General features: G+C 38.2%; 1 protein-coding gene across 1 annotated transcript; it reads right to left on the bottom strand.

Moving 5' to 3' along the window:
- Positions 1-531: 531 nt before the first annotated feature.
- Positions 532-24,401, bottom strand: LOC129574670 (latrophilin Cirl). The gene is made up of 17 exons (XM_055456971.1): positions 23,037-24,401; positions 10,794-12,612; positions 9,775-10,071; positions 9,424-9,577; positions 8,418-9,279; positions 7,953-8,280; positions 7,597-7,848; positions 7,119-7,335; positions 6,854-6,971; positions 6,594-6,722; positions 4,039-4,204; positions 3,429-3,661; positions 3,182-3,279; positions 2,860-3,091; positions 2,312-2,759; positions 1,344-2,031; positions 532-1,105 (listed from the first exon to the last, which is right to left on the bottom strand). The coding sequence occupies exons 2-17, from the start codon at positions 11,290-11,292 to the stop codon at positions 988-990; spliced, it is 4,839 nt and encodes a 1,612-aa protein (XP_055312946.1). The 5' UTR covers positions 11,293-12,612; positions 23,037-24,401; the 3' UTR covers positions 532-987.
- Positions 24,402-25,075: the final 674 nt, after the last annotated feature.

The raw sequence follows: 25,075 nt of genomic DNA, 5'->3' as shown, positions 1-25,075 counted from the left end.
AGTTATTGTGTCAAAGCCATTGTCACCTGTTTGAAGAGAAAAATCAAATCAAACCAACAACAAACCAAAGAGGAAATTCGAACCAATTTTTGAGGTTGCAATTGTTAAGGGAGAGGTTTTACGATTTGGGTTTTTTTTGCCTTTTAATTTTTTATTCTTTTTTTATCCGCTATTTTTACATTTAATATATATTTAATATAAACATATATGATTGTTTATCAGTGGTTTTCATTCTTTTTCATTTCCATTCCATCTCATTTGCAGGGAGAAAATGTCAATCTCATCTCACGAATTAAAAAAAGAAGAAGATTGAGATTGTTTCTTTACTTCAAATACTTTTTTTTCGATTGAATGTTTTTTTTTTTTGCTTTTCTTCGACCTTAAAAATCGCTTGGTTTTGCTTTAAATTACATAAAATTGCCTCCAATAGATTATTACAAAATGTTGCATTAAATAAAATTCTATAGTTGAACATAAAAAGGATTTTCGTTATTCTAATTTGCGTATTGTTGAATTTTGCTTTTTGTTTCATCATCATCATCATAATTATCAGTTGTTGATGACGATTTTTCTTTCGATTTTTTTGACTATCCATTTAATTTGTTCATTTGCTTATTGGTTGCCGTGTATGAGTGAGTTGATTTTCTTTTGCGTGTATTTAAGAGTGTTGTTGCTTTTTTCTTTGCAATTTTTGTGTGTGTGTATCATGATTTACGTGAAATAATCCCGTTGTGATTTGTAGGAATGATAGTATGTGTACAATTGTTACAATTTTTTTCTTTTTATCCTTTACTAAACATACAAAATACTTGTGTTTCTCTTCAATTTCATTTTTTTTTTTCATTCTCTGTCTCTCATCAAAATCCACTTTGTTTGACCGATTTCAAACCGATTTCACGAAACACAAGTTTCACGTTATTTCTTCTTTCAGCTATGTCTTTTCTCACACGTTCACAGTTTTTTCTTCCATTACTTGTTTAATTTAAATTACGAATTCGGCAACGGTTCTAGGTAACATACAACAGTGTTATTTTCATTTAACATTGCAGATATATTGCGCCCAATTTGTGGCGGATGCTTTGGTTCTTGCTGCGACTGCACAGACCTGCAAATAAATCGGGAAATTTTATTAAAAATTATTCAGAATTTATTGAACGATTGGATAAAGTTAATGATTTTTATGTTAAGTTAAAGATTTTTTTTATCATTTCGATCTTAATGCTTAAGCCTTTGAATGCAAATTTGAAGAAAAAAAGAAAGAAAAGGCAGGCTCGGCCTTGACGATCATAAAAACCGAAAAACGAATAGCGAGAAAGAACGACCAAAAAAAAAAAAAATATTACCTGCTGTGAAGCGGCTGTTGTTGCTGTGCCGATGTTGTATCCATTTTATGGGTGCTATTTGTGTTCGCGATTCGCATGTTTTGCAGTAAATTATCGCTATCTCTGGTTGGTGAATGTGGATATTCGTTTAAATCGCTGCCATCACAGTTTTCCGTCGTTCGACTCATAATCTCCTCATAAACTGGCTCTTCGTCAGCGTAGCTGTTGTAATTCTGTGCATCAGCTGGATTCATTTGTTGCTGCTGCTGGTGATGTTGTCGACCATGTCTCACATTTGGATTGGCATTCTGAACCCATGAGTTCCGATTATCGCCACGTCCCTGGAAATCACCCGTCGATCCAAATGTGCCACGCATATTTGGATGTGATGGTGAATGTGGATTGGCCGCTGTTTGTTGCTGATATTGCTGCATCATTTTCTTGCGATATGATGGATATTGGCCTTGGGCGTGCATCATTTCACCGCTACCAACGCCGCCACCTGACATTGGATCCACCTCATTTGGATGACGTGACAATTTGTTCAATTGGTAACTGGTTGGATCGGCGGTGCCCGTCCAATACGAGTAATCATGCTTCATTGGCGATGACAACATTTGCTGTGTCGAACTCGAACCTTGTGATTTCAACGTTTTACTACTGTTACCCATTTTGCGATCGTAGTACATCATTTTTGCATGATCATCGGCTGAAACACAAAACGAAAGGGAAATTAATTTACGATATTTTATGAATTACATAATTGGTGGTTAAAACTGTTGAAATGTTCATAATTAAGTCATCAAATTTTCATTTTCGTGATGAAAGTGATGGAAAATGAATCATCAAACAAACAAGAAACGCATCGAATAAAAAAATGTATGTTCATCATGATTCGAATCAGCTTAAAAAATTAACTTCAAACGATATGACTCATTCAATCTGATGGAGATTAAATTAATGAGCCAATCGAATAACGGAATGCTCACCATGTAGTTGATGGAATTGTTGTGAGTTCGCCGAATGTGGGTAAATGAGTTCAGGGTTTTGGAAATCGTATTGATATTTTTGACCGCCTCCGGCATATTTGGATGAGCCAGCCGGTGTCATGGTGCCACTTCGATGTTCACGCAATGTGCCCGAATACGGTGGCATCGCATTGTGACGCTGCATTTGATGATGACGCATCAGTGTGCTGGTTTGCCCGTGTGGATGATGTGCCGGTGATACGGTCAGAAATGTTCCGGTTACATCAGCAGCATCAACGGGACCGTTTTTCTTTTTGGTTGACGTATTTGATGCTGGAAGCAATACATTTGCACTCAATGCATTATTGGCAGGGCTGGCGGTTGGCTGATCTTCATCCACAGTGACGACACATTGCAAACATTGCGGCAGCCAAGAATCTTGCACGAATTTCTGGTATTCACGGCGAATCTGGTGAAATGCATACGCAATCAATAGAAATTATTTGGATTTGTTCAAAATTAAGTCAGAATCAAGTCATTTGTTTGTCGAAATCCGTATAAATACTCACTCGTTCATTCTGCAAGCAGTGATAGCACATGATGAAAGCACCCTGAATGATATTCAATACAACGAATCCATATCCATAGAATGTGATATTTGCCTGGGCGCTGCTATAGTGATGCGCTGATGCGGTACCAATCGAATCGTACAGTCGATGCAAGTTGACCATGTACAGATAGGCACAAACCCAACATGCCACGAATATTATTTGGAAAATAAATGAACCGTGCAAATGGAATCTGGATGACATTTCAAGCGGATTAAATGTTAATTATTGACAAACTTCTGCTTTCACGTATGGTCGAAAAGAGCAAAATAGTAATACAAACCGAATATTGGCGAGTCGTGTGTGCTCCTTGTTCTTCAGTGCAGTTTTATGCTTTTTGCATAAAACAAATGCCGATGAGACAATATACGCAAGATTAGCCTATGAAAAGCGGGAGCGCACGCAAACACGATAGAAAAAAAAGGAAAATTTGATTAAATGGAATTAAGGGGCGAATTTGCCATTGGCATGGAATTTACTTTGAAAGAGCACTAGAATAACGAAAGAAAAAACTAGAAATTGGTCATTACCAGAATATAAACGCAGCATGGCATTACGAATGTGATGTAAAATAGATAGCTTTGTTCCATCCAAACGCATGCATCAGCTTTGATGGTGTAAGCGCTCGGATCGATGCCTAACGATATAGCGACAATGGTAAACGAAAGCCCGTATGTGATTAGGTAATAGGAAATGACACGCGATGAATTTTCCACATCTAGCAATATCTCCTCGGTGGTAAGGACAATGTACGATTGAAGGCCTGAAATGATTGGTAGGTTTTTGTTTTTGGTTGTTGTTGTTGTCACTCGGTTCAGAAAATTGTTGTCGGAAAAAACGAACACGAACGAAAAATCACACGGATTTTGATTTGATTTTTTTTTTTAGCCGTGTAAAAAATGGTGCAAGAACACGCATAAAAGCATTTAATTAAGCAAGAAAGACGAAAATGTTCGGTCATCTAATTTGACACATTGGTCATTCGAAAGTACGGCACAAAAATAATAGCAGCTGCATACAAACGAACGGGACTAGCAAGCAAGTGCATGGCAGAGTTTAAGTTGAGCAGACAAAAACAGGTAACAAACAAACAAACAAACGACAACGATGTGAATTTGAAAGCAGATTTGTAGCACTTACCTTCCAAGAAAATCCAACTGATTGTGCATAGGAATGCACAATGCAAAAATGCTGTTGTAAAGCCGCACAATAGGCTCGACTCATTTTGAACGTTACCCAACCAAATGAGCACTTCAGTTACCAACAGACAGATGTATAGATTTTTATAAATTGTCGTTCGATTTGACTAAAATAAAAGAAAAGAGGGAAGGGAAAATAAAATAATTTGGTTCAGGTTTTAGTATATCAGAAACAAAAATCATGCACAAAACGAGACGAAAAAAAAGTTTTCTCTTGATCTTTTTCTTTCTTTTCTTTTCGTTCATAAATTTGGTTTTGAATGAAACAAAAAATAATTAAACATGTCAATTTGGAAAAAAAAAATTGAATTTCGGTTTTTTGTTGTGTCCAAAAATGTGTTACTTTGTTTTTGGTAAATTTTAATTTCATGAAGACCACAAATAAAATTCGTCGTCTTCATACCACAAAATATTATGAATTGCTTGATTTGATCTGATATCCAAAACAATGATTCTACTGATTTCGCTACAGAATTTTTTTTTGTTACACCAATCGTTTGTCTTTTTATGCATTCGCTTAACACATACTTAAACAATAAATGAGAGAAAAAGCCACAGAGCAAGAGAGAGATGATGAGAAAAAAAAATGAAAAATAATAAATGTTCAATATTTATTTTGTTGCTGTTTATTATATTCAATTATTATGAAAGAAAAATATAAAGTTTGCTTTATTTATTTTGTTGTTGTCGATTTTAAATGGATGGTAAAATGCAGAGAAAAAAAACACTGTGTCTGTGTCAAACTAAACAGAGATTTTGCGTTTACAAATTATCATTTACAAAAAAAAAACAGTTGACTTTTTTTATACTTTTACAAAGTGGAATACTACTTCTTTATACTTCTTCACGTAGTAAGAATTTTTCGTTGCTTTTGATCTGTATGGAATTAGGGCCAAGTGTTACCTAATCAAATTTATCGCATCAATTTGAGCTTGGCAAATTGAATCTTGTCAATTGTGTATGTTGCGAAATTCGAGTGTTTGTCTTATCAATTTCTGAACAAAAATTCGTGCATCTAAACTCATGATGATGGGCTATGATTCTGCACTTCGGCTCCTTGGTCGGTGCTCTTGCATACTCTTCGTATATTCCATTCTATGGTTTACACTATGCACACATCGCGACATAGAACCATAGTAGCCATGCGTTCGTGTGCATTTTGTCTGTGGCACACAACGGTTCAACATAGATCGAGTATGCAAGAGCACTAGAATAAGCCAAAGTGCAGAATCATAAATCACACCATGAGTTTGAGTGCAAGAGAGATTTGTTGAGTTGTATTCAAATTTTTTTTCTGGTCTTCCTTTGTATTTCTTTTGTCAATTGAAACTGAGCGAAAAACAAAAATTGTTAATATTATTGTCCTAATTTCTTTGTCACACACACATACACGTGTGTATGTGTGAAATCATACTTAAAACATATCGATTTGTACATAAATGTATGACAACCTAAAAATTAAATCTATCACATTGGTTTTTGTTTGCACTAACATTGAATTAAATAAACAATTAAAAAAAAAAATAATAAACACGTCGAATTGACCTAACGCAAAAAAAGTCTTTGAAAGGTTTCAGGATAAAACCGCAAAAAAAAATATATTTATATACTCTATATATGAATAAATCTCGTTAATGCAGTACAAAGGGAGAAAAGTTTTGCACAAAATTATTGCCGTTGTTCTCATTGTGGTCATGGTTGTCGTCGTCGTGGTGGTTAGACGATCTGTTGTGAGTATCGTGGGTAGTGGGAGTGTAGATGACCTTGTAAGTGACCACGGGCCATGAAATTGTTTGCATTGCCCACTCGTGTCATGGGAAAGTTTTCATTGTTTGAAGTTGGACGTGGCGATGTTTGTGAACGGCCACCGCCACTATTGTCATTAACCTCACCGCCGCCGCCGCCGCCGCCGCTACCATCGTTGTCATTGTTGTCATTGTTCGATTCACCTTTGCGTAAATTCACAATTAAATCGGTGCGATCCGATTGGCCGTTTTCATTGGCCGTGGCCAGTTTAAGACCAACACTGTTATTAACATTGGCCGAATTGACAGTGTTTGCATTGAACACATTCGAATTGAACACAAAGTGATTGTGTGAATTGCCATGTGACACTGATGGAATCGACGGTGGTGGCAAATGAAAATGATGATGATGATGGTAATGATGATGAAAATGCTGATAATTTTGCAATGGAATTCGTTCGCTTAAGCTATTTACTGCGCTAATCGTACAATCATTGTTTGGCATTGTTAAACTATTGTTTTGTGGATTTTCACGATTCATTGATTGACATGTCATTGCATTTAATTCATTCATTGCATTCGCAAAACCATCGTTGACAAAATGCTGATTTTGTCGCTGATGTTGTTGCTCCAAATTTATAAAACTACTTAATTGAATATTCGAACTATTCGTTTGTAATGTATCGTTTTGTCCATGTTGGTGGTGAAGTTGGTGTTGGTGTTGGTGATGGTTTGGTTGTGTTGTTCTTACCTTCATGAAAATGCCATTAAAAAACTTTAGCGTTAACAGGGCTATTACTACAAATACAATACAAATGGCAATGCTGATTGAGATTAAAATGCGCATATTCTCATCGAATAGCCCGATTTGCTGGATAAACTGCGCCGTAAAGAAGAAAAAAATGAAACAAATTTAAATCGGTTTTATTCACCATGGAAACGGAAGCTATTGGTATTTTCATTGTTTTTAAATTCAGTGAGTGTAGGGTGTAGGATGATTGAAATGTATACCTGCGCCGTATCATCGATCACATCCATCAAAATGGCAAAGTTTGTCAAATGATTGCACATACAAATCGTGTGCGTTCGATTCGTTTGATCGATGTGACAACCGTCTTCCGACCACGCACTACGGAAAAAAACACAAAACAGAGAAGAAAAAAAAAAAACAAAACACAAATTTGAAATTGGCATTCAATTAGAGTGAAATAATGTACGAATCGAATGGAGATTGATTGACAAAAAATAAAATTAAACTAAATTATAATTGACATACTGATCAATGTAGTTCCAGAACACGCATGTTGGATTGGTTACGTTGTCGGTTTGCAAATGTTTCAGAATCAATCGAATCGGTTGAGACAATTGGATGTGACGGCCTTTACCCAAACTCGCCGATATCACCTTGCTATTGAGTATTCTGACACGAGGCTGTTGCGATTGGGTGGTGTTGACACTTTCCTTAGTTGTCACAGGCGCATATTCAGATGGCCCTGTTAACGAAAGCATGAGGATGATTTAGATGAATCTTCATGAAAGATGATGAATTGAATTCATCATTTAAGATCGAAGAGTATAAGATTCCATTTGAAAGAGATTTCATTCAATTCAATGCTCTCAATTTTCGTTCACGGAATGCGCAATATTGTATTCATGGTTTGAATAATATCGCATTTTACGCATTATGAAAAGCATTTTAAAGGTTTTTCACATTGTGTTCGTATTTCCAACAGAAAAACAAATGTCTCCCTTACCTATCGTTTCCTCGTTACCAACACTGTCGTACGATTTCGGTTCGTTGCCCGAATCCAAAGGTCGAAGAATCGATTCAAGTCGATCGAATGCTACAAAAACGATGCGAACCAATCCACCCTCGCTATTTTCAAGTAGAGCACCTCGCGGTAATTCGATGCTGTCTTCACTGTTACTGTCCTGTTCAATGCTTTGATCAGGGAACACTTGATTGCTGATAATATTGCGTGTTTCCAGTACTCGAACCGACAAAACTGCAAGTAATTAGGTAAAAAATTCAAATTATTAACCTTTCTTCTGTGAAAATGACAAAATCGATTTCCTCAAACCGATAAAAGAAAAAATCCGGTATACTTACGAATATTTTTGACTTTTTGTACGACATTCCGTTCGGCCGCTATGGTATCGGCAAGTAAAAAGGCATTATCTTCTAAGCCAGTCAATAATGATGTAGCCACTCGCATTTGATCTTCAAAGCTTAAATCCATCCATGAATACTGTTGCGTTTCATCGAGTAAATTGCTGCCCGTTTTTACGACGCTATTCAACAGCTCGAGCACAACGGATTCGCGTTGACGTTGATCGGAGAATGTTTCAATGTCATATGTCATTTTTTCGCATAACGATTGAATGATTTTCGTTGTAACCAGCATATCACCGCCGTATAATGTTTTGCTATTGGTGACCTGATGGTGAAATTTAAAGGAGAAAAAAATGAAACAAATTTAAATCGGTTTTATCCACCATGGAAACGGAAGCTATTGGTATTGTCATTGTTTATAAATTCAGTGAGTGTTGGGTGTAGGATGATTGAAGTGTATACCTGTGATAAATCATTTGCAATTGAAACTAATGCTGAATCTCGTTGATTAACACGAACTTCGAGACTGTTGAGCCATAAACTTCGGCACTGGGTGAGATCAGGTGTGCTGGGCTGCCACATGTATCCACGTTCAGTGTTGCTGGCATACAATGGATCATCGTCCATATGATTGTCATTGGTATCGTCGGCCGATGGGTTATTGCGTGACGACGGTTTTTGTGATTTGGTTGCTGTTGGCAAAAGTGTGCCCGAACATCGCCATTTGGCAATGCCCGTCGAACCGGGCGGACACGGTTGCACATTGATATCACCAACACGTGTATAATTCCAAAAAAGATTCCGTGCTGTGGTCGATCCACAATACAGACCGTTTGTATCATCATTGTAAGCGCCAGCATTATTAATTGTATTCACTCCTCCGGTCGATTTTCCGGTGCTGCCAAAATCTTGCTGCGAATTTAAATCATCCGTTCGATCATCATCACCGTCGCCACCACCCCCACCACCACCGACCATCGATTCATCATCCGAATTGACAATAGTTTTCAACGGCGGTGCCGAGAATGTTGACGACGACATTGGCGTATTGGCGCCAAGATTTATTGGTATATTATGATTGCTATTATAGATTGACTTGGTGACTGCCGCAACCGATGCATTTTCATTATTTCGATTGGTCGTCGATGCGCTTAACGATGATGTGTCATTTTTGTTGCTGTTGGCAAACGGTATGCCGCTTACTTTCGATTGTGTCACAGATTTGGATCGATTCGCTAACGAATCATTTGTATTACTACTTGGTTTATTACTACTATCCTCGTTATCACTATTGGACTTGTTGCTAACATTAAAATTACTATTTCTGTTAATGGAAAAGACGAGAAGAGATTTTTTTTTTGCTTTTAATAAAATGAACACCGAAAAAAAATGGAGGAAATGAAGTGGCAAAGTGAACGGGAGAGGGTGTGAATGAGAGACAAAAAAAAATCGAAAATAAATCGCTTACCTATTTACAATACTGTCAACTGTAGACAATGAATCCAAGTCACGTATACGGGCTGTCGTTGGATAGCGTATGGTTGATGTGCCCCAAACGCTTGGTTGCGATGTTATCAGCCACGCTGGGCTCGGCCGAGCCGTTGTTGATGTGGCTTGTGACGCTGCAACGTGTTTGAGAGCGAGAGTGAGAGAGAGAGAGAGAGAGAAGAAGAGAAAGAAAACAAATGAACCAAACCGCTTAGCATTCTATTTAGTACAAATGGCTCTGATCTCATAGCAGAAAAAAAACCAACGAAAAAAAAAAATCCAGCAATAGAGATAGAAAATACTATCCCGAAAACCGGGGCCAATTTCTTACCTGATACACATTGATAATGAGCTTCTAAGTATTTATGTGTGCCGGGGCATGGATCGCCGAATGTGTTTGTGCTGGCCAGAATGCTGCAGTTTTGCTTGTGTGAGCATTTTGCGTATAGTACACGCAAACTCTTGGCCGACATGCAATTGACGCTCCAGTCCACATTGCCTTGATCATTGCAAATGGTTATCGAAAATCGGCCATAATTTGCACGTATCAAATTGATCACATAGCCCGGCTCACATCCGATTGTCAACGTTTTTTCCTCACATGCGTATGCCGTTTCATATTTGGGCGCTGCACAACAAAAGGGCGAGTGGACGAGTGAGAGAGAGAGAGAGGGGGAGAGAGAAAGAACAAAATTATGAACGGTGAGTCACTTGGGAATTGAATTGTTCTGGTTGGTTCGGTTTGATGAGTCAAAATTTTATAAGAATTTCTATGGAAAACCGCAAACAATGGAAACTTTTTCGAACGGGGGAAACTTGTCGTAACCGCCGCCGCCACCGCCACAGATATAAAAGGAGGCGGTTCGAAACTGTCTCGTAAATAATAATCGTTTGGGGATTTCAATAGGTAATAATCATCTCTGGTAGATGACGAATGCAAAAGTCATTTTTGAGAAGTTTCGCAATGCGTCATATGCTCCACTGAGTACCGATCCCGCTCGCTTAACCGTTTTTTCATGCGTTTGTTTTGTTTGGTTTTCTGTGGTGAAAACGCCGAAACGATAAAACTTTCAAATGACAATTTGCATGTCGCATCTATCGTTCATTCACTCTTCGCTCGCACGCGTGCACATAGACACACACGCACACCTACTTACACGCAGTGAGCAACGAAACGAGACCAAAAATGCCTCTATTTATATTCATAACCGTTTGCTTGGCGTGTGTAGCGGGTGCGCGCTCGTGCGCGCACATGCGAATGCTAGTGAAATGAGAGATGGATGATGACTTTGAAGAATGATAGAGAGAATATGTGTATTATATTGGTAGAATGGACCGTTTTATACTTACTGACAGCGACAACGGAAACTGGATATATCGACAGTGATACAAATAGCGTAATGTACAGAGATATCATTAAAGTATTAACTAAATTAGTGGCTAAGAGATTTGGTTTAACGACTATTCGTTCATGCGACGGAGACGATTGCTGAATTTGTGCGTGCTGGCTGTTGAAGCTGTTGCTGTTTCGGTTATTGTTGTTTTTGTTAGTACAATTATTGTTGTGCTGGTTGTGATGATAATGATGAAGTTGACGACGACGACAATGATGCCGTCGTCGTTGTCTATTTGCAGTTGGTGGTGGTGATGATGCTGTTGTTATTTGATAGATGTTCTGGAGGTGAAGCAGCAATGATGATAAAATTGCCGTGGCTAAGTTTCCGGCTGCGATGTCTGTGAGCGTCTTCGGTAATTTACATATAGATGACATTAAAATAATGAGCAAAGCGGCATGTGGCTGGTGTTGTTGTTTCGGTCGATGTATGCGTTTGTGATTTGGACTGTTCATCAAGTTTTATTCTCTCATTTACTTTACTCGGACAGAAACAACACGCGCGATTTAAAACCAAAACACACACACACACACAAACGACACAAAGAATAAAAACAATATAACTGAAAATAATCGGTTTGTGTGTTTCGTTTTGATTCTTCTTCTTCTTCTGGATAAATCGTTTGTTTTTTTCTTTTTTATCTGTTGTTTTGACGATAGTTGACAGTCGCAGAATAATAAGCGCTCGCTTGCTCTCTCTCTCTCGATGCGACACTCTCTTTACTTCGTTCTTTCGTGTTCTCAACCGAATTAAAATATGAATAATATTTTTTTTCGGTCGTTTTTTTTTAAACTCTTTTTTTTGTTTTATTTATCGTAATTCGATCGGTCGATGCTCTCCTCACACGCTGAGCGATTTTCGATTTTATTATCGATTATCTCGTTAAAATCGAACCACATGAACAACAACATCAGCTCTCATTCTCTATGAGTATCGAATCGGTTCTGAAAATGCTTTGTGTTGTTACGTATGGCCTTTTTTATTCTTGTTCTCCTTGTTTAAAAAAAATTGGTTGACACAACGATATTGGAATTACCGAATGAACAAAAAAAAATCCAACCGAAACTCAAACAGAAAAAAAATTGAATCTATCGGTTGGTCTGTTGTTTTATGGTTATTTGTACTGATTAAAAATGCACGATGTACTCGGACCCATTCAAGTCGCACTGAAATTCGATCCTGTCGATTTGCGGGTGTGTATGCTTCTCTCTCTCTCTCTCTATATCACTCCGTGTGTGTTTACGTTTATCGTTTTTAAAAAGAGATGGAAATTTCGAATAAATATTTTGAGATCGATTTGAATCGGTTCTTGTACTTCTTCTTTTTTTTGCTACTTCGTATGAGTGGTTTCTAGCATATGTGTTGTGTGTGAGCTTCTTTTTTTTCCGGAGTGTTATTGAGGTAAAAAAAAGAACTTTTCGTTTGTGTGTATATAAATTTTTCAAATCGAACCACTCGAGAAATGGGTTTTCTTCGATTTTTATCAAAAAAGCGCAGCACACACGATGAGAACGAGAACGGCAACGATAGCGATAGAATCGAAACGGTTTCTGTTCGTTCAAGAACGTATGATGTTGATGAATATGCAAATGATATTTTCGGTGTAAGCGCGTTTTCATAAATCGTTGTGGTGCTTATTTTTCCCGGTATTTTGATACATATTTCATTTTCATTTCCATATCACATCTAGGCTATGCGGTTCGATATCAGTTTTACGTTGTAAATGCTTGTGTGTGTATGTATGTATGTATGTATGCAAGCCGCTGTTGATGATCCTGCAAAGACAGAAGAGGAAAAAAAATAGATAAAAAATTAATATATGAATACCTATGACCTCAACGCCATCATTTATTCATTGACAAGACAAAAACCTGAAAATGGATGGGTTTTTCGGACGCAATAGATAAAGCAAACGAATCAACACCTGCTTGAATATTCACAATACACACACACACAAAAAATCGTTCATTATACAATTGTCCCCCTTATTTTAACCAACAACAACAACACACAAAAAACAGCAAACAAAAACTGAACGAGTGATGCCTGTTCGACCAACGATAATTCGATTCAGGCAATCATTTCGAAGGGTAATCATAATCAATGAAGATAGCCTCTTTCGTAAGCGCAACCAAAAAATGAAGGAAAAGAAGAAGAAGAAGAAGAAAAAAAATGATCAAAATGTGTGCCAATCTAATTAGGCGGGCCAATAATGTTGCGTTCGGCACGGTTAATTCATAAAGTTATTATATTCAAAGGGATCTTTTTTTCCGATCAACCGCTTCGAATATACACCTGAATGCCAACGAATCAAACACACACACACACACACACACAAAGAAGAAGAAGAAGAAGAAGAAAAAAACTCTCAAGTGAACCTCATTATTGTGAAAGCCTTTGTTCGGCGCTTGGCATTCGCATACGTACGAATAAGGCACGACTGTGCCTAAATATCCCTCATTCATGCTTTGAAGACTTTTTAATTGAATGAATATTTTAATAAGCAATTTATACCGAGTACGCGCTCCGCATTGCCTCATCAACTCTCTCGTGCACATACATTCACTATGCTACGTCGATATACCGAATCGAGCCAATGAATATATGGCCAAAATGAAATTTTGTCGCGCGCTTTTAGCACGAAATTCGATTTTAAGTCTTTGTGTTCACGCGAAAATGGAACCGAAACACAAAACGATGGAGAATAAGCAAAAGGAAAAAAAACATATTTATATCGAAGAGCACACGAATCCAAGTTGCTTGAATGTTGTCGATTTTCTTGACGAGAAAATCCAGCGGGAGTTCTATTGATTTAGCATGACAAGACATCTTTTGTCATGGTATGCGCGGCGCGTACCCCGTGTTTCCAACATGGAGTCTAGCCGCTAGCTTTCGATTTATCTATCTTAAATCAGATGAAAGAACTGTAGAGAGAGAGAGAGAGAGAGAGAGAGAGAGAGAGAGAGAGAGAGAGAGAGAGAGAGGGAAAAAACAGGAGAATCCGAAGAAAAAAACGTAAAGTTTCGAAATGCAGATCGATTCCAGTGAATAAACAGCTTCACCGTATCATCAAACCATCGACAAAAATAAGAGATTCTTTTATCACAAACAAAAAATCAAGAGATTCAAACTTTCCTGCAAAATAAGCGATTTTGTCCCCGTCTTTCATTCGGGTCGCTTGCCTGCCTGCCTGCCTGCCTGCCTGCCTGTTGTGTTCTGTTTTCAACTCAATAAATTATTAAGCAATCGATTAACGGACAGGCGTGATGTGAGCGGCGAATGTTTGACAATTCATCGAATTCCCCAACGACAATTGACGAACAAACAATTTTCCAGAACAGAAACGAAAGAAGAAGAAAAAAACATTCAGAGAAAGGGAGAGAGAGTAAGAAAAGACGAAATGAAAAAGAAACGTGACACATATTTTCCATGGTCTCTAGTTTTCTATTTATTCTTGGCAATCTGCACAACGACAGAACACATCGTTTAACAAAATAAAATCTCAATTTTCATGAACTTCGTCGCTGTCGTCGTCGTCGTCGTTGCATATATATTTACTGTGCTGGGTTCATAAATTAAGTAGATCTGATGCGTATTTTATGAAATTTTTGCCAATCGATTGGTTTTATTGGCGATGAGAGTTTCGTGTTATTTTTCTTTTCGGTTGTATATATATATATATTTCGGTGTCTTGCTTCGCTTCGGTTCACTTGACTATCTATCTAACTTTGGTTTTGCATGCTTTAGCCTCCGGTACGTGTATGTGTCGCTTTTCGGTTGCGCCCTTTTCCCTTTCGACGGTGTGTGATTCACGTACACACAACCACATGCGAGATGCAAGCAAGAGACAAGTGAGGTGAGAGAGACAGAGACACGGAGAGATCGAATGAGCATGGCATTGTGCAAGAAAAATCGAGCGATTTTTGAAGAGCGTAAAATTTTTCATATTACACGCCATTAGATTACAATAACGTGCAAAGAATATTGTGTTCGAGTCTTCTTTTTTTTCGTTCCGGAGGCCCGTGTGTTTGAGCGAACGGGTGTGAGCGCTCGACAGAACGAGGAAGAGCGAGAAAGACATCGATATGAACTGAAACTTCTGCTTTTTCGTCTGCATGACATGGACCGCTGCTGTTGCGGCTGCTGCCTTCGGTACTTTTTTTTTTTTTTTGATATTTTGCTCTGTATCTATTTACGCAATTTTCGTTTCTCGATTTTCTCATTCCTCTCCGCGTATGTGTACGCGCGCGCGCTCGTTTTTAATACCCGTGCGATGTAAACATACACATATAATATAATTTCCATTACCCACGATTTTGGTATAATGAAAAAGGCATTATTTTCACGATGTGAACCCATCTGAAAAGCATATTTTAATACACATATAATATGTGTTGTTTTGCTGTTGTTGTTGTTGTTATTATTTTTTTTATTCGTCGCCGTTCTCTCGGTGATTCGCAGCGAATCGGTAAGTGTCGATTACAGATAATTTTCAATACACACATTTTATTCTTTTTTTTCTCATAATAATAATAATATTCTTCGGCCCTTGATTTGCCGTTCGAATATATTTCGTTCCGTGTGCTATGATATGTTGTGCTACACACCTTCAAATAAATTGTGCCGATCCGTTGTATGGATGTGAAAGTCGTAATTCGTTTTTGGCGAATGAGCGCGAGCGTGAGTGCGAACGCAAGCGCGCGGCTCAAAACAAAAGGCATTTTGGTAGAAAGAAGAAAGAATGAAAAGAAAAAAGAAAAAAAATAAAGAATCGTGTGCCAGACGGGAATGAGCGTACACCACGAATATCCATCCTGAAAATTAGTAATAATAGTAACACAATGTTGCTCAAGCTTGAGCTCAACACAGCGTTCGTTCGTATGCTCGATCCATGCAATAATCAACAAAATGGTAATAAGCATACACCGGGAGCGAGAGAGCGAGAGCGTAAGAGAGAAAATGTGCGCCATTATTATTATTACTACTATGATTCATTTCGTCTTTTTAGTAAATTTTTTCTCTTTCGGCAGGCTGGCTGCCTTACTTGCTTATTTTTGTTTTGTACAATTTTTGTGTGTGTTTGGTTTTTTTCTTTCTGTTTCTACGCTATTTTTTCTCGGTTGGATGGAACAAAGTTTTTTTTTTAAGGTGTATGCCGTCATGTATTAAGCATGTGTGTTCGTGCCGGTTATGTGAAAATGTACCCTATAAAATACCCTAATACCATGTGACGATATGCCGAATGCCGAACTGTGCTTCATGTAAGCGTGTATGAGTGTGTGATTGCTCGCTTCATTACTTCGCACATATCACAGAAGGCATTTCATTTAAGGTACACAAAAAGGAATGAAGTAGAGAAACTCGACACACACATCAAACAACAATACAACAGAAGAGAGAGAGAGAGAGAGAGAGAGAGAGAGAGAGAGAGAGAGAGAGTACAAGAAAAGAAAAATTAGTATAGTTGTTGTATAGAGAGTAGTAGTAACATCCATACAAAAGAATTCGAGTTGAAACACACGTAGAGCGTAAGATAGAGATATGATGAAGAGAAAAGCATTGAAGAAAGAACGAAAGAAAGAAAAAAAATAAAATATGTTGTAACTGTTGTCGCACTGGCACTGCTCTCAGATGCTATTTGAGCGCACACTGTGTGTATGACTACGACGATGACGACGATTTACATGGAAAAAGCAGCCAGCGCTGCTGCTGGCTTTCGATATGCTCTAAAATGCATGATGTATTTACATGTTGTTTAGTATGCCTATTGTTCATCAAAGGCAAAGGAAAGGCTAGAGAGAGAGAGAGAGAGAGAGAGAGAGAGAGAGAGAGAGAAATAGAAAGAAAGAAAGGAAAAACACACACGAATGAATGCGATCAGTGTGTTTTCATATTCGGATATCCATACAGAAGCGTGTGTTTTTGTTAAGCGCAAAACAGCATGGGTTTTCTCGGCTCTGGCTTTGGTTTTGGCTCTCACTCTCTCTCCATCGCTCCCGCTCTATGGATCGTTTATGCTATGCATGTATAATGTCATGCTTAACGAATATGTCACAGTTCATAGAACATAAACCTTAATTATATTAAATTTAAATCAATATTTTTATTCTGGTGTGAAATATATTCTGTCATTTTGTCGCTCCATCTCGCCTCGCTGCCTTTTTTTCCCTCCGCGCTCATACACACAAGCACACATTCTGTTCTTCAGTATTTTCTATGCCTCGCAACAAACATTATTCACGTTCATTATATTTATGAAATTTTCATAATTTTTTTTTTTCGTTCATACGAAAATGCGACACATTCACGAGGTGAATTTTGGAGTGTGTGTGTTTGTATGTGTGCGTTTGGAGGCGCGCTGGTACTTTTCCAACAGTAAATGTTTAAGAGCTCATTCGTGCGACTTAAACGCGATGGTGGTTGCTATTATTGCTGCTCGGCTGGCTATTTGTGTATGCTCAAATGCTTCATCGCTTGCTGCTCTGTCGCCAGTTGTGCGATAAGGATTTTCATGAAAATTTCATAGTCAAATGCATGGAAAATCGAAACCTCTCTCCTCTATTTCTCTCTGTGTGCGTATGTCTCTTTCTCTCTCTTCCATTCGCAACTAGTCTCCGAGGCGAATAGAATAATAAAGAAAGGAATAGAGAGGGAAAGAGAGAGAGAGAGAGAGAGAGAGTGAAAAAAAATTGCAGCGTATAACCGACGAATTAACACTGTTGTCGACAGCAACAGCAACCGAGTAGGAAAAAAATGAAAGCAAAAGCAAACCCCATCAAACCAGATGCAAATGAGTGAACGTAAAGTGCTTACATTGCTCGCAGGTATATCTATCGTATTGCGATATGTATGTGTACATTTCGATGGTTTATTAAATTGAATGGTGTGTGTACATTGGTGGCAAAACTAGATGCAACAACGCACATATCGCATTAGCTGTAAGCCATGAGCTAGACCAAAACCAACCAACAAAATAGCAGTAACGTAAATGTATACATAGTAATATACACACACCAGTCATTCAGCCAGCCAGCCAGTCAGCCAAACAGCCAGCTAGCTCCTGAACCGAAATACTAACGTATCGACAGCGAGAGAGCGAGAGATATCGAAATGAAACGATGATACAGCTCGAGGCAAAATAATAACCAAAACTATATCACTCGATAAATGGCTCAATGCTTGAGTGCTTTGAGTGCTTAAATGTTTGCGTTTGTCTCTTTGGTACAATAAAAGCCGACACAATCTTACATCAGAGCCCCCCGACCGATATACTCAGCTATATCGATGGACGGATAGATAGATATAGGCGATGGATTCGAGATGTGTGATTGTTGGCTCACTTGTTCGTGCTGGAGTGGAGTTGAATAGAGTGTGAGCAAACGAACGAGTGTGTGAGTGTGAGAGAGAGAGAGAGATCGGCATCAGCATCGAAATGGACCTCAATCAAACTGTTTCTATTTTTAATACATAAACCATCCTAAAATGGCTCTTATGAATGCATAACGATGTTGGCGAACATGAGCAATAGAGAAAAGAAGAGAGAGAAGAGCCACCAGCATTCCAGCCGTTCAAACAATTCATCATAAAACCGTGTGCAAATTGTATGTGCTGGCTGCTCAAATCGGAAAACGAAACCGACACACACACACACACACACCATCAATATGGACGAACAGCGTCAAATAGCAATACCATAAAAACAAAAGCACAAGGAGTCCAGTTGAATAATAATAATAATAAAACAACAACACCACCACCGCCGCCGCTACTACCATCATCATCATCACCACGAATAACAACAAAAATAGCGCACCAGAAACATACACACAGCACGCAAAAAAAGCGAACGTAATTAAAAATAAGAGCCCAACATATATATTTATGGCGAAATAAACACTATGATTTAACGAATGTGAGACATTAATAGATTTTGTATGTCAACTAGAGTTCAAGCTTTGTATTTACGTATGAAATACCCATTTAAATACACGTTCAGGTTCACACCTGACTTGAGATGCCATGATTATAAACAAGTAACCAACAACAACAACAACAACAACAAAACACTCTCCGGGTATATTTCTCGCGCTATACATATATGCTGCCACTGTGCACGTATGCATAGTGCTGTTAAAATATTATACGTATATATGTCGTGCAGCAGTAGCAGCAGTAGCAGCAACAGCAGCAGCCCGTTCACTGCAAGTGGCTTGCGTGCGAGAGTGAATGAGTGTGGCAAGGAACACATTTTCGAGTCAGGAGTCGAGAACACGAAAATGCGATCTATATATATTGAATGTGTGTGCGCGGTCGCGCTATGTTTGCTTAAGTAAACAAACTACCAATAGCACGCAAATATTTACACATATATTTATATTTATATATCATGAATCGAGAGAGAGAGAGAGAGAGAGAGAGAGAGAGAGAGAGCAACTATGCGAGGAAGAGAGTGCGAGAACACGGGAGAGAGTTCAAACAGTATTGCATTCGGGGATTTTGCGGAAAACGCAAAATTCACAATTCAAATACTAGAGAAATAATAGGGCTAGAGCAAGCTCAAACACACACCAAAACGTTACCCAACTACAGGACTTTTCCTACCGTAAACTGAGCAGTATAAGCATAGTAGATACACCAAAGTGTGTACGCTCTCTATTTTTGCGTACCGTGTACTGTGTACACCTAGATGAAGCTTTTTATTCAAATGACACCTTAATCACATACAATAACCAAACATTTCGTCACCCGAAAAATGGAAAATCATTAATTTTTGGTGTTATCGCTCTGGTCGATTGTGGTGATTGGATGCTCAATGCGTGCAAAAGTGAGAACGAAAGAGCGAGAAAGAGCCATCAAGTATTGATGGACACTTTGAGAGTTCTCTTTGGCTGATTCTGGCCATTACTGTTATAAGGGCCCATGTTAATCTTGAATGATTGGGATTGTGAATTTGGAAAATGTAGGTAAAAAGGTGCTTAGGCCGTTTCGGTGCTGCACTCCAATATATCCCTACACACATACACATTTATACGCACACACCCATATATATTCACAAAGCGAAAAGCTCAGCCATACTCAACTCGTTAAAACATAAAATCCATTATCATCACACAATATTTGCCGCCCTGCCACTCTCTATCTCCTGGATCCAATCCATTCATTTACACACACCTTCGATTGGATGATTTTCAGCAATTTCGTGATTGATTTTGCGCTTAGTGTGGAAATGAGAGCGAGAAAATGACAACGATGGAAGAGACGACGACGACCAACGCCACCGTCACCATCACCGTCGCCAACGTCGAATATGTATGCGCTATATGTAGTTGGACATAAGTGTCAGTGTGTATCTGTGACGGGACACAAAGACTTAACCGCTCCGATTTTCATCAATAACACAATTATGGATATTCAATTGGATGATGGACTTAATTAAAAATGCGATTAACGATATCAACGAGTCGGATTGATCCGATTGGGTGGAACGAGTATATATGTATGTGTGTGTGTGTGTGTGTACGGCTGAGCCTCTCGGTATTATTGTTGTTAGTGAGGCGAGGGCGACAAATAGACGAGAACAATTATACAAGTCTATATCGTGTACACAGTATATATGTGTGTATTCGCGCGCTCACTTTGATTGTTTACCGGATCGATTGGGACGAGCAATTTCACTGTTTAGAACTTATAAATAAAATGAATTGAAATCGGATGGGTTGAATGGCGCATAGTTCCCATTTGTCACATGCATGACGCCGCCATCATCATCATCGACATCATCATCGTCAACCATGCACTTGCACTTGCATTATACACGAAATAAATTGCGCTGTAATTGAAGCGTTTTAGCGTAGTTGCATATATTCTTAAAGTTTACGTTTCGTCTCTTCTACTCTCTCTCTCTCTCTCTCTCTCTCTCTCTCTCTCTCTCTCTCTCTCTTTGTGCCGCTCTTTTTTCATTCCGATTCAGTTGTGTTTGGTGTGATTGCGTGTGCGGCATATGCTTCTTGTGTTGCTAAAATTACCGAGAAGAGAAATGGGCAAAACGAAAGAAACCAGAGAAAGAGAGCAGAAAAAAAGCAACGTACACACAAGTAAACTGTTCAATTTCCGCTGTGCCGTTCGGAATCTGTATATTTAGAAGCCAAAGGAACAGAAAACGACGAAAAGAACATATTTTAAATGCACAAGAAAATATCGTCACAATCGGCGCGCGATGCTACAATATTATTATTATTATTTTGTGAATGGCATTTCGCATTTCACATTTGACTCATTGCACGGCGTGACAAACGCATCACAAGCACACGCACTTGTGTGTTACTGACTGCATTAATTTTCATTCAAATGCAATTTTTATGAAACAGAAATGGTTGTGAGTGTGTGTGTGTGTTACATGTATGGCAGGCCCAACTGGCAAATCCAAATGTTCCGTTTGACTTTTTCAATTGATGGCTTGTTTCTTGCTTGCTCCATGTTGTTATTTTCCATTTGTATGATTATTCGTGTTTGCCTTATTTTAGCCATTTTGGCTTGGTTTTGGCTTGGCTTGAGGCTTGGCTCTGCTGATGGAAATTTGGTTAGCACGTTTTTTGGCGTTTGCATTTGCCATTTATCGAATGAGTCAATTGTTGTCGCACGCGTTCTAGCGCGCGCACGCACACGTTTGTACCGCTCATTCGCTCACTCTTACCCACTTATCCGGCTGCTACTTTCGTTTCATTTTGTTCATCCACGAATTACGGTTTTTTTCCCCTCCTGATAATCCGATTAAAAATTAATAGCCGAGCAAAGCATGCCATCTGATTTGGATTAGGTGGTTCTCAATGAGCCAACAAGAAATTTCATGTTTTTTGATCGTCTATCTAATGAATGTCGTCGACGGTATAATTACTCTCAATTCTCTCTCTCATTCAATGTTGTTACTTTTTTTTCTCACTCCTTCTCTCCCTCACTCTCGCTCTCTCTCTCTCTCTCTCTCTCTCTCTCTCTCTCTCTCTCTCTCTTGGTTTTCTTTTCTCGCAGCGCTCGTAAATTTTGGAGTTAAAATGAACAAACGAAAATAGAAAATAAAAATGTGAAAAAAACACACACAAACCAAATGTAAATGGACAAAAAAAAATTGAAAAATAAAAAGACAAGTTAGTAACTTGAAGTTACCGAAGCCCCCCGAAACATACACACACACACATAACACATAACACATATTCAAACTGGTGAATGTCGAAAAGAAAACCCAAATCAACGAGAAGCAATAATGTATGTGGCAAACGAGCGAGAAGCAGTAATTTAAATTTTTCAAAATTACGCCATGCGTATGTCATGTATTCAATTCAAATATAATTGCTGCCATTTTTTTCGTGTAATTTTACGTTCATCTTATGTTATATGTATATCGTTTGTCTCGTCTATTTTCGGCAGCCTTTTGTTTACAATTTAGATTTTTCCCACTGTCAATTGCTCAATGGTATGTTGTTTGGCTGCTGCTGCTGATGTTGCTGTTGCGGCTGCTACTTTTGCTGCTACTGCTGCGGCTGTTGCTGTGTGAAACATGGTGTGTTTATGAATCGGGGGCTACCGCTTGTCGTTTTCTCTCAAGTAACACACTCGCTCTTAGAGCGATAGAGAGTGTCATTTTCTCTTTATTTGGGTAAGGCTTACACCGTTACGACGGATGGTGAAGGCAAAGGGAAGAATAAATATATATATATATATATATATATTCATTTAAAATGTACGCCATCGTCATCGACGTCATCGTCGTCCCTTTCGAGTTTTTCTAGTCACATTCGCCTCCTTTTTTATGAATATTTATCACTTAAAATCAATTTTCATTCCTTGTATACAACTCAATCGCTCTAATTCACCGCTCATTCACTCTCTCACACTCTCTCTCTCTCTCTCGCAATCATCACCAGCGCTACCAAATCATCTAAACACTCGTCATTTATATCTCTCATTCTTTGTCATATTCTTTTTCCTGGGACATGAACGAAATTTTCTCAATGGTACGTATAAACGACTGAATGAGATATCCAAAGAAAGGAAAAAAGTAAAACACATTCAAATATGTATAAAATATGAGAGGTAAATAATTTTAAAAAACAAAAAACAACAACGAAACCAGAAAGAAAATGTGCTATAAAAGACAAAAAGAACGCAAAACGCATTAACTTAATAAAAATTATGACACACTCACTCTTAGCGATGAAGATTATTTTATGATTCTTTCCTCGTTTATCGTCTTGTTCATCTTTATGCATAGTAATAATATGAATATGATACGCACTCTCTTCACATCGGTGAGTTGTATTAATCTTGTGGAACTTTTCACTGATGTGTCTAGAAGAATAAGTCTCACTCTGTGTGTATATATGGTTGCGAAATGAGCCGCAAATCAGAGAGAATTAATCAAGATCTTGTGGGTTATTCAGAGAATTTGTTGTTGTTTTTTCCTGTTGAAATTTACTCCACCGAGAATAGTCGAAGCTTATTTCATAGAAACTTCTCTTTTTTTACGGTTCCACCGCGTTGAAATCACTCACAAACACAAAATACTGTATTCGTTGGATTCATTTGCACTGTGTGTTCATATATGAACTCGAATGTTTCATCTTTAACATTGATTTCGTTCGGTTCTGTGATTGTCAATTTTGTTGTTCATTTCAATTCGAAAATGCACTGTATTTACTTTTCTTTTCTTCGACTATGCGAATATTCACATTTTCTGCCCTCAATAACAAAACACATTCAATGCACATTTTTATGCGACCAACCAATTCATTTTCAGAAAAATTGCTGGTTGTTGCGCGTTCATTCCGAATTTATTGTTTCGTCGGGGCGAATGAGAGTAATACGAAAATAGTATTTCATTCAATTAGTTTTGTCGATGGCCGTTGTTTACTCTCTTGCATCTTCTATATTCATTAAATTTGAAGGAGCATTCCACAATTGAATCAACAAAATTTCACTTTGAATTAAATTAAAACACTTCACTTGAGAACGAGATATAGAGATCCTTGCTCTCTGTGGTTATTTCTTACTTTGAAATGGAAATTAATACAATGTTTCCCGTTGAGAACTGAATTTCGTTTTGTACACGGAAAACAGAAAATGAAATGATGGTATTCGCGACACAAAAATATAGATTGCATTTAAGGTTTTTATTTTTTTTTTGCTTCTTCTCTTATTCCCGTGGATTTTCTACCACAAATAAACACGACACAAAGCACCAAACATTCTCTTTACATGCGACACGAACCGTACAAGAGTAACAAAAAACACAAATTCTTTTTTTTATAAATGTAGAAGGTAAAAAAAGATGAAAGAGCCAGCGCGAAAGCGAACACTAGCGTTCATGTATGGAACAGATATTACACATATAGTGTATTTATTTTTTGTGTGTTTCTTCTTGTCGTCGCCGTCGTCGTTGCCGTTGTCGCCGTTGTTGTTGTCGTTGTTGCTGTTGTTCGCACACACAAGCAATACACGAAGAGACACAGTCGAATCGTTTGGAACACGGAATCAAAACTGAGGATGGTTACAGAGCAGCAGCATTAAAACCAATTTCCAAACATGCACGCACATATACATACATCAAACGACACAACACACCACACCGTCGCACACACACACACACACACATCTATCAAACGATGCCAAATAAAAATCGAACACTTCTCAGTGTGTGCGTATGCGTATGTTTTATTTCTTCTCGTCGTTCCATTCCCCAAATTGTTTGCCCATAGAAGCGAAATCCCTGTGAGCATATACAATATGGCGAATGCCGTTCGCTTCGATTTGTTATTGTCATTACCAGTTGTCGTTATAACATTTCACCTCACCACACATACATGCATGCACACACACGTTCATGTTTATTAGATGGAATGGAATTGGTTTTGAACGACCCAAAAATTATGTGTACGTGTGTTCACACAAAGGCACCGCATTTTCCAACACACACGCAAAGGTCATACGCGTTTATGCTTTGCTCAGCTCTTTGGTCTGAACAGAGAGGATGCTCTCGATGAATTCTGTGTGTGTGTGTGTGTGAATGGATATGGTGAACATGGTGTCGGTGTGTACGGTGTGTGTTTTGTGCGTGTGTATGTGTGTGCAATATGCAACTCACAGCGAATTGTGTGTGTGTTGCTTAGGAGCAATCGGTTTAGGTTGAATTCTTTTTTATGGCAAAGGAATTGAATATCGCCAAACAGATGAGACTTTGTCTGAAAG

This window comes from Sitodiplosis mosellana, unplaced genomic scaffold (assembly GCF_009176505.1).
Source record: "Sitodiplosis mosellana isolate CC-2019 unplaced genomic scaffold, AAFC_SMos_1.0 Smas_scaffold_6165, whole genome shotgun sequence".
Classification (NCBI taxonomy): domain Eukaryota; kingdom Metazoa; phylum Arthropoda; class Insecta; order Diptera; family Cecidomyiidae; genus Sitodiplosis; species Sitodiplosis mosellana.
This window is presented reverse-complemented; position numbering and strand designations above follow the sequence as displayed.

Excerpts from the sequence above, each read along its gene's own strand:
- LOC129574670 (XM_055456971.1), bottom strand. The coding sequence starts at position 11,292 with ATGAACAGTCCAAATCACAAACGCATACATCGACCGAAACAACAACAC. Across the intron at positions 9,280-9,423 it reads GTTGACAGTATTGTAAATAG|AAATAGTAATTTTAATGTTA; the intron begins GTAAGCGATTTA and ends TTCCATTAACAG. Across the intron at positions 4,205-6,593 it reads TTAATGGCATTTTCATGAAG|TCAAATCGAACGACAATTTA; the intron begins GTAAGAACAACA and ends CTTTTATTTTAG.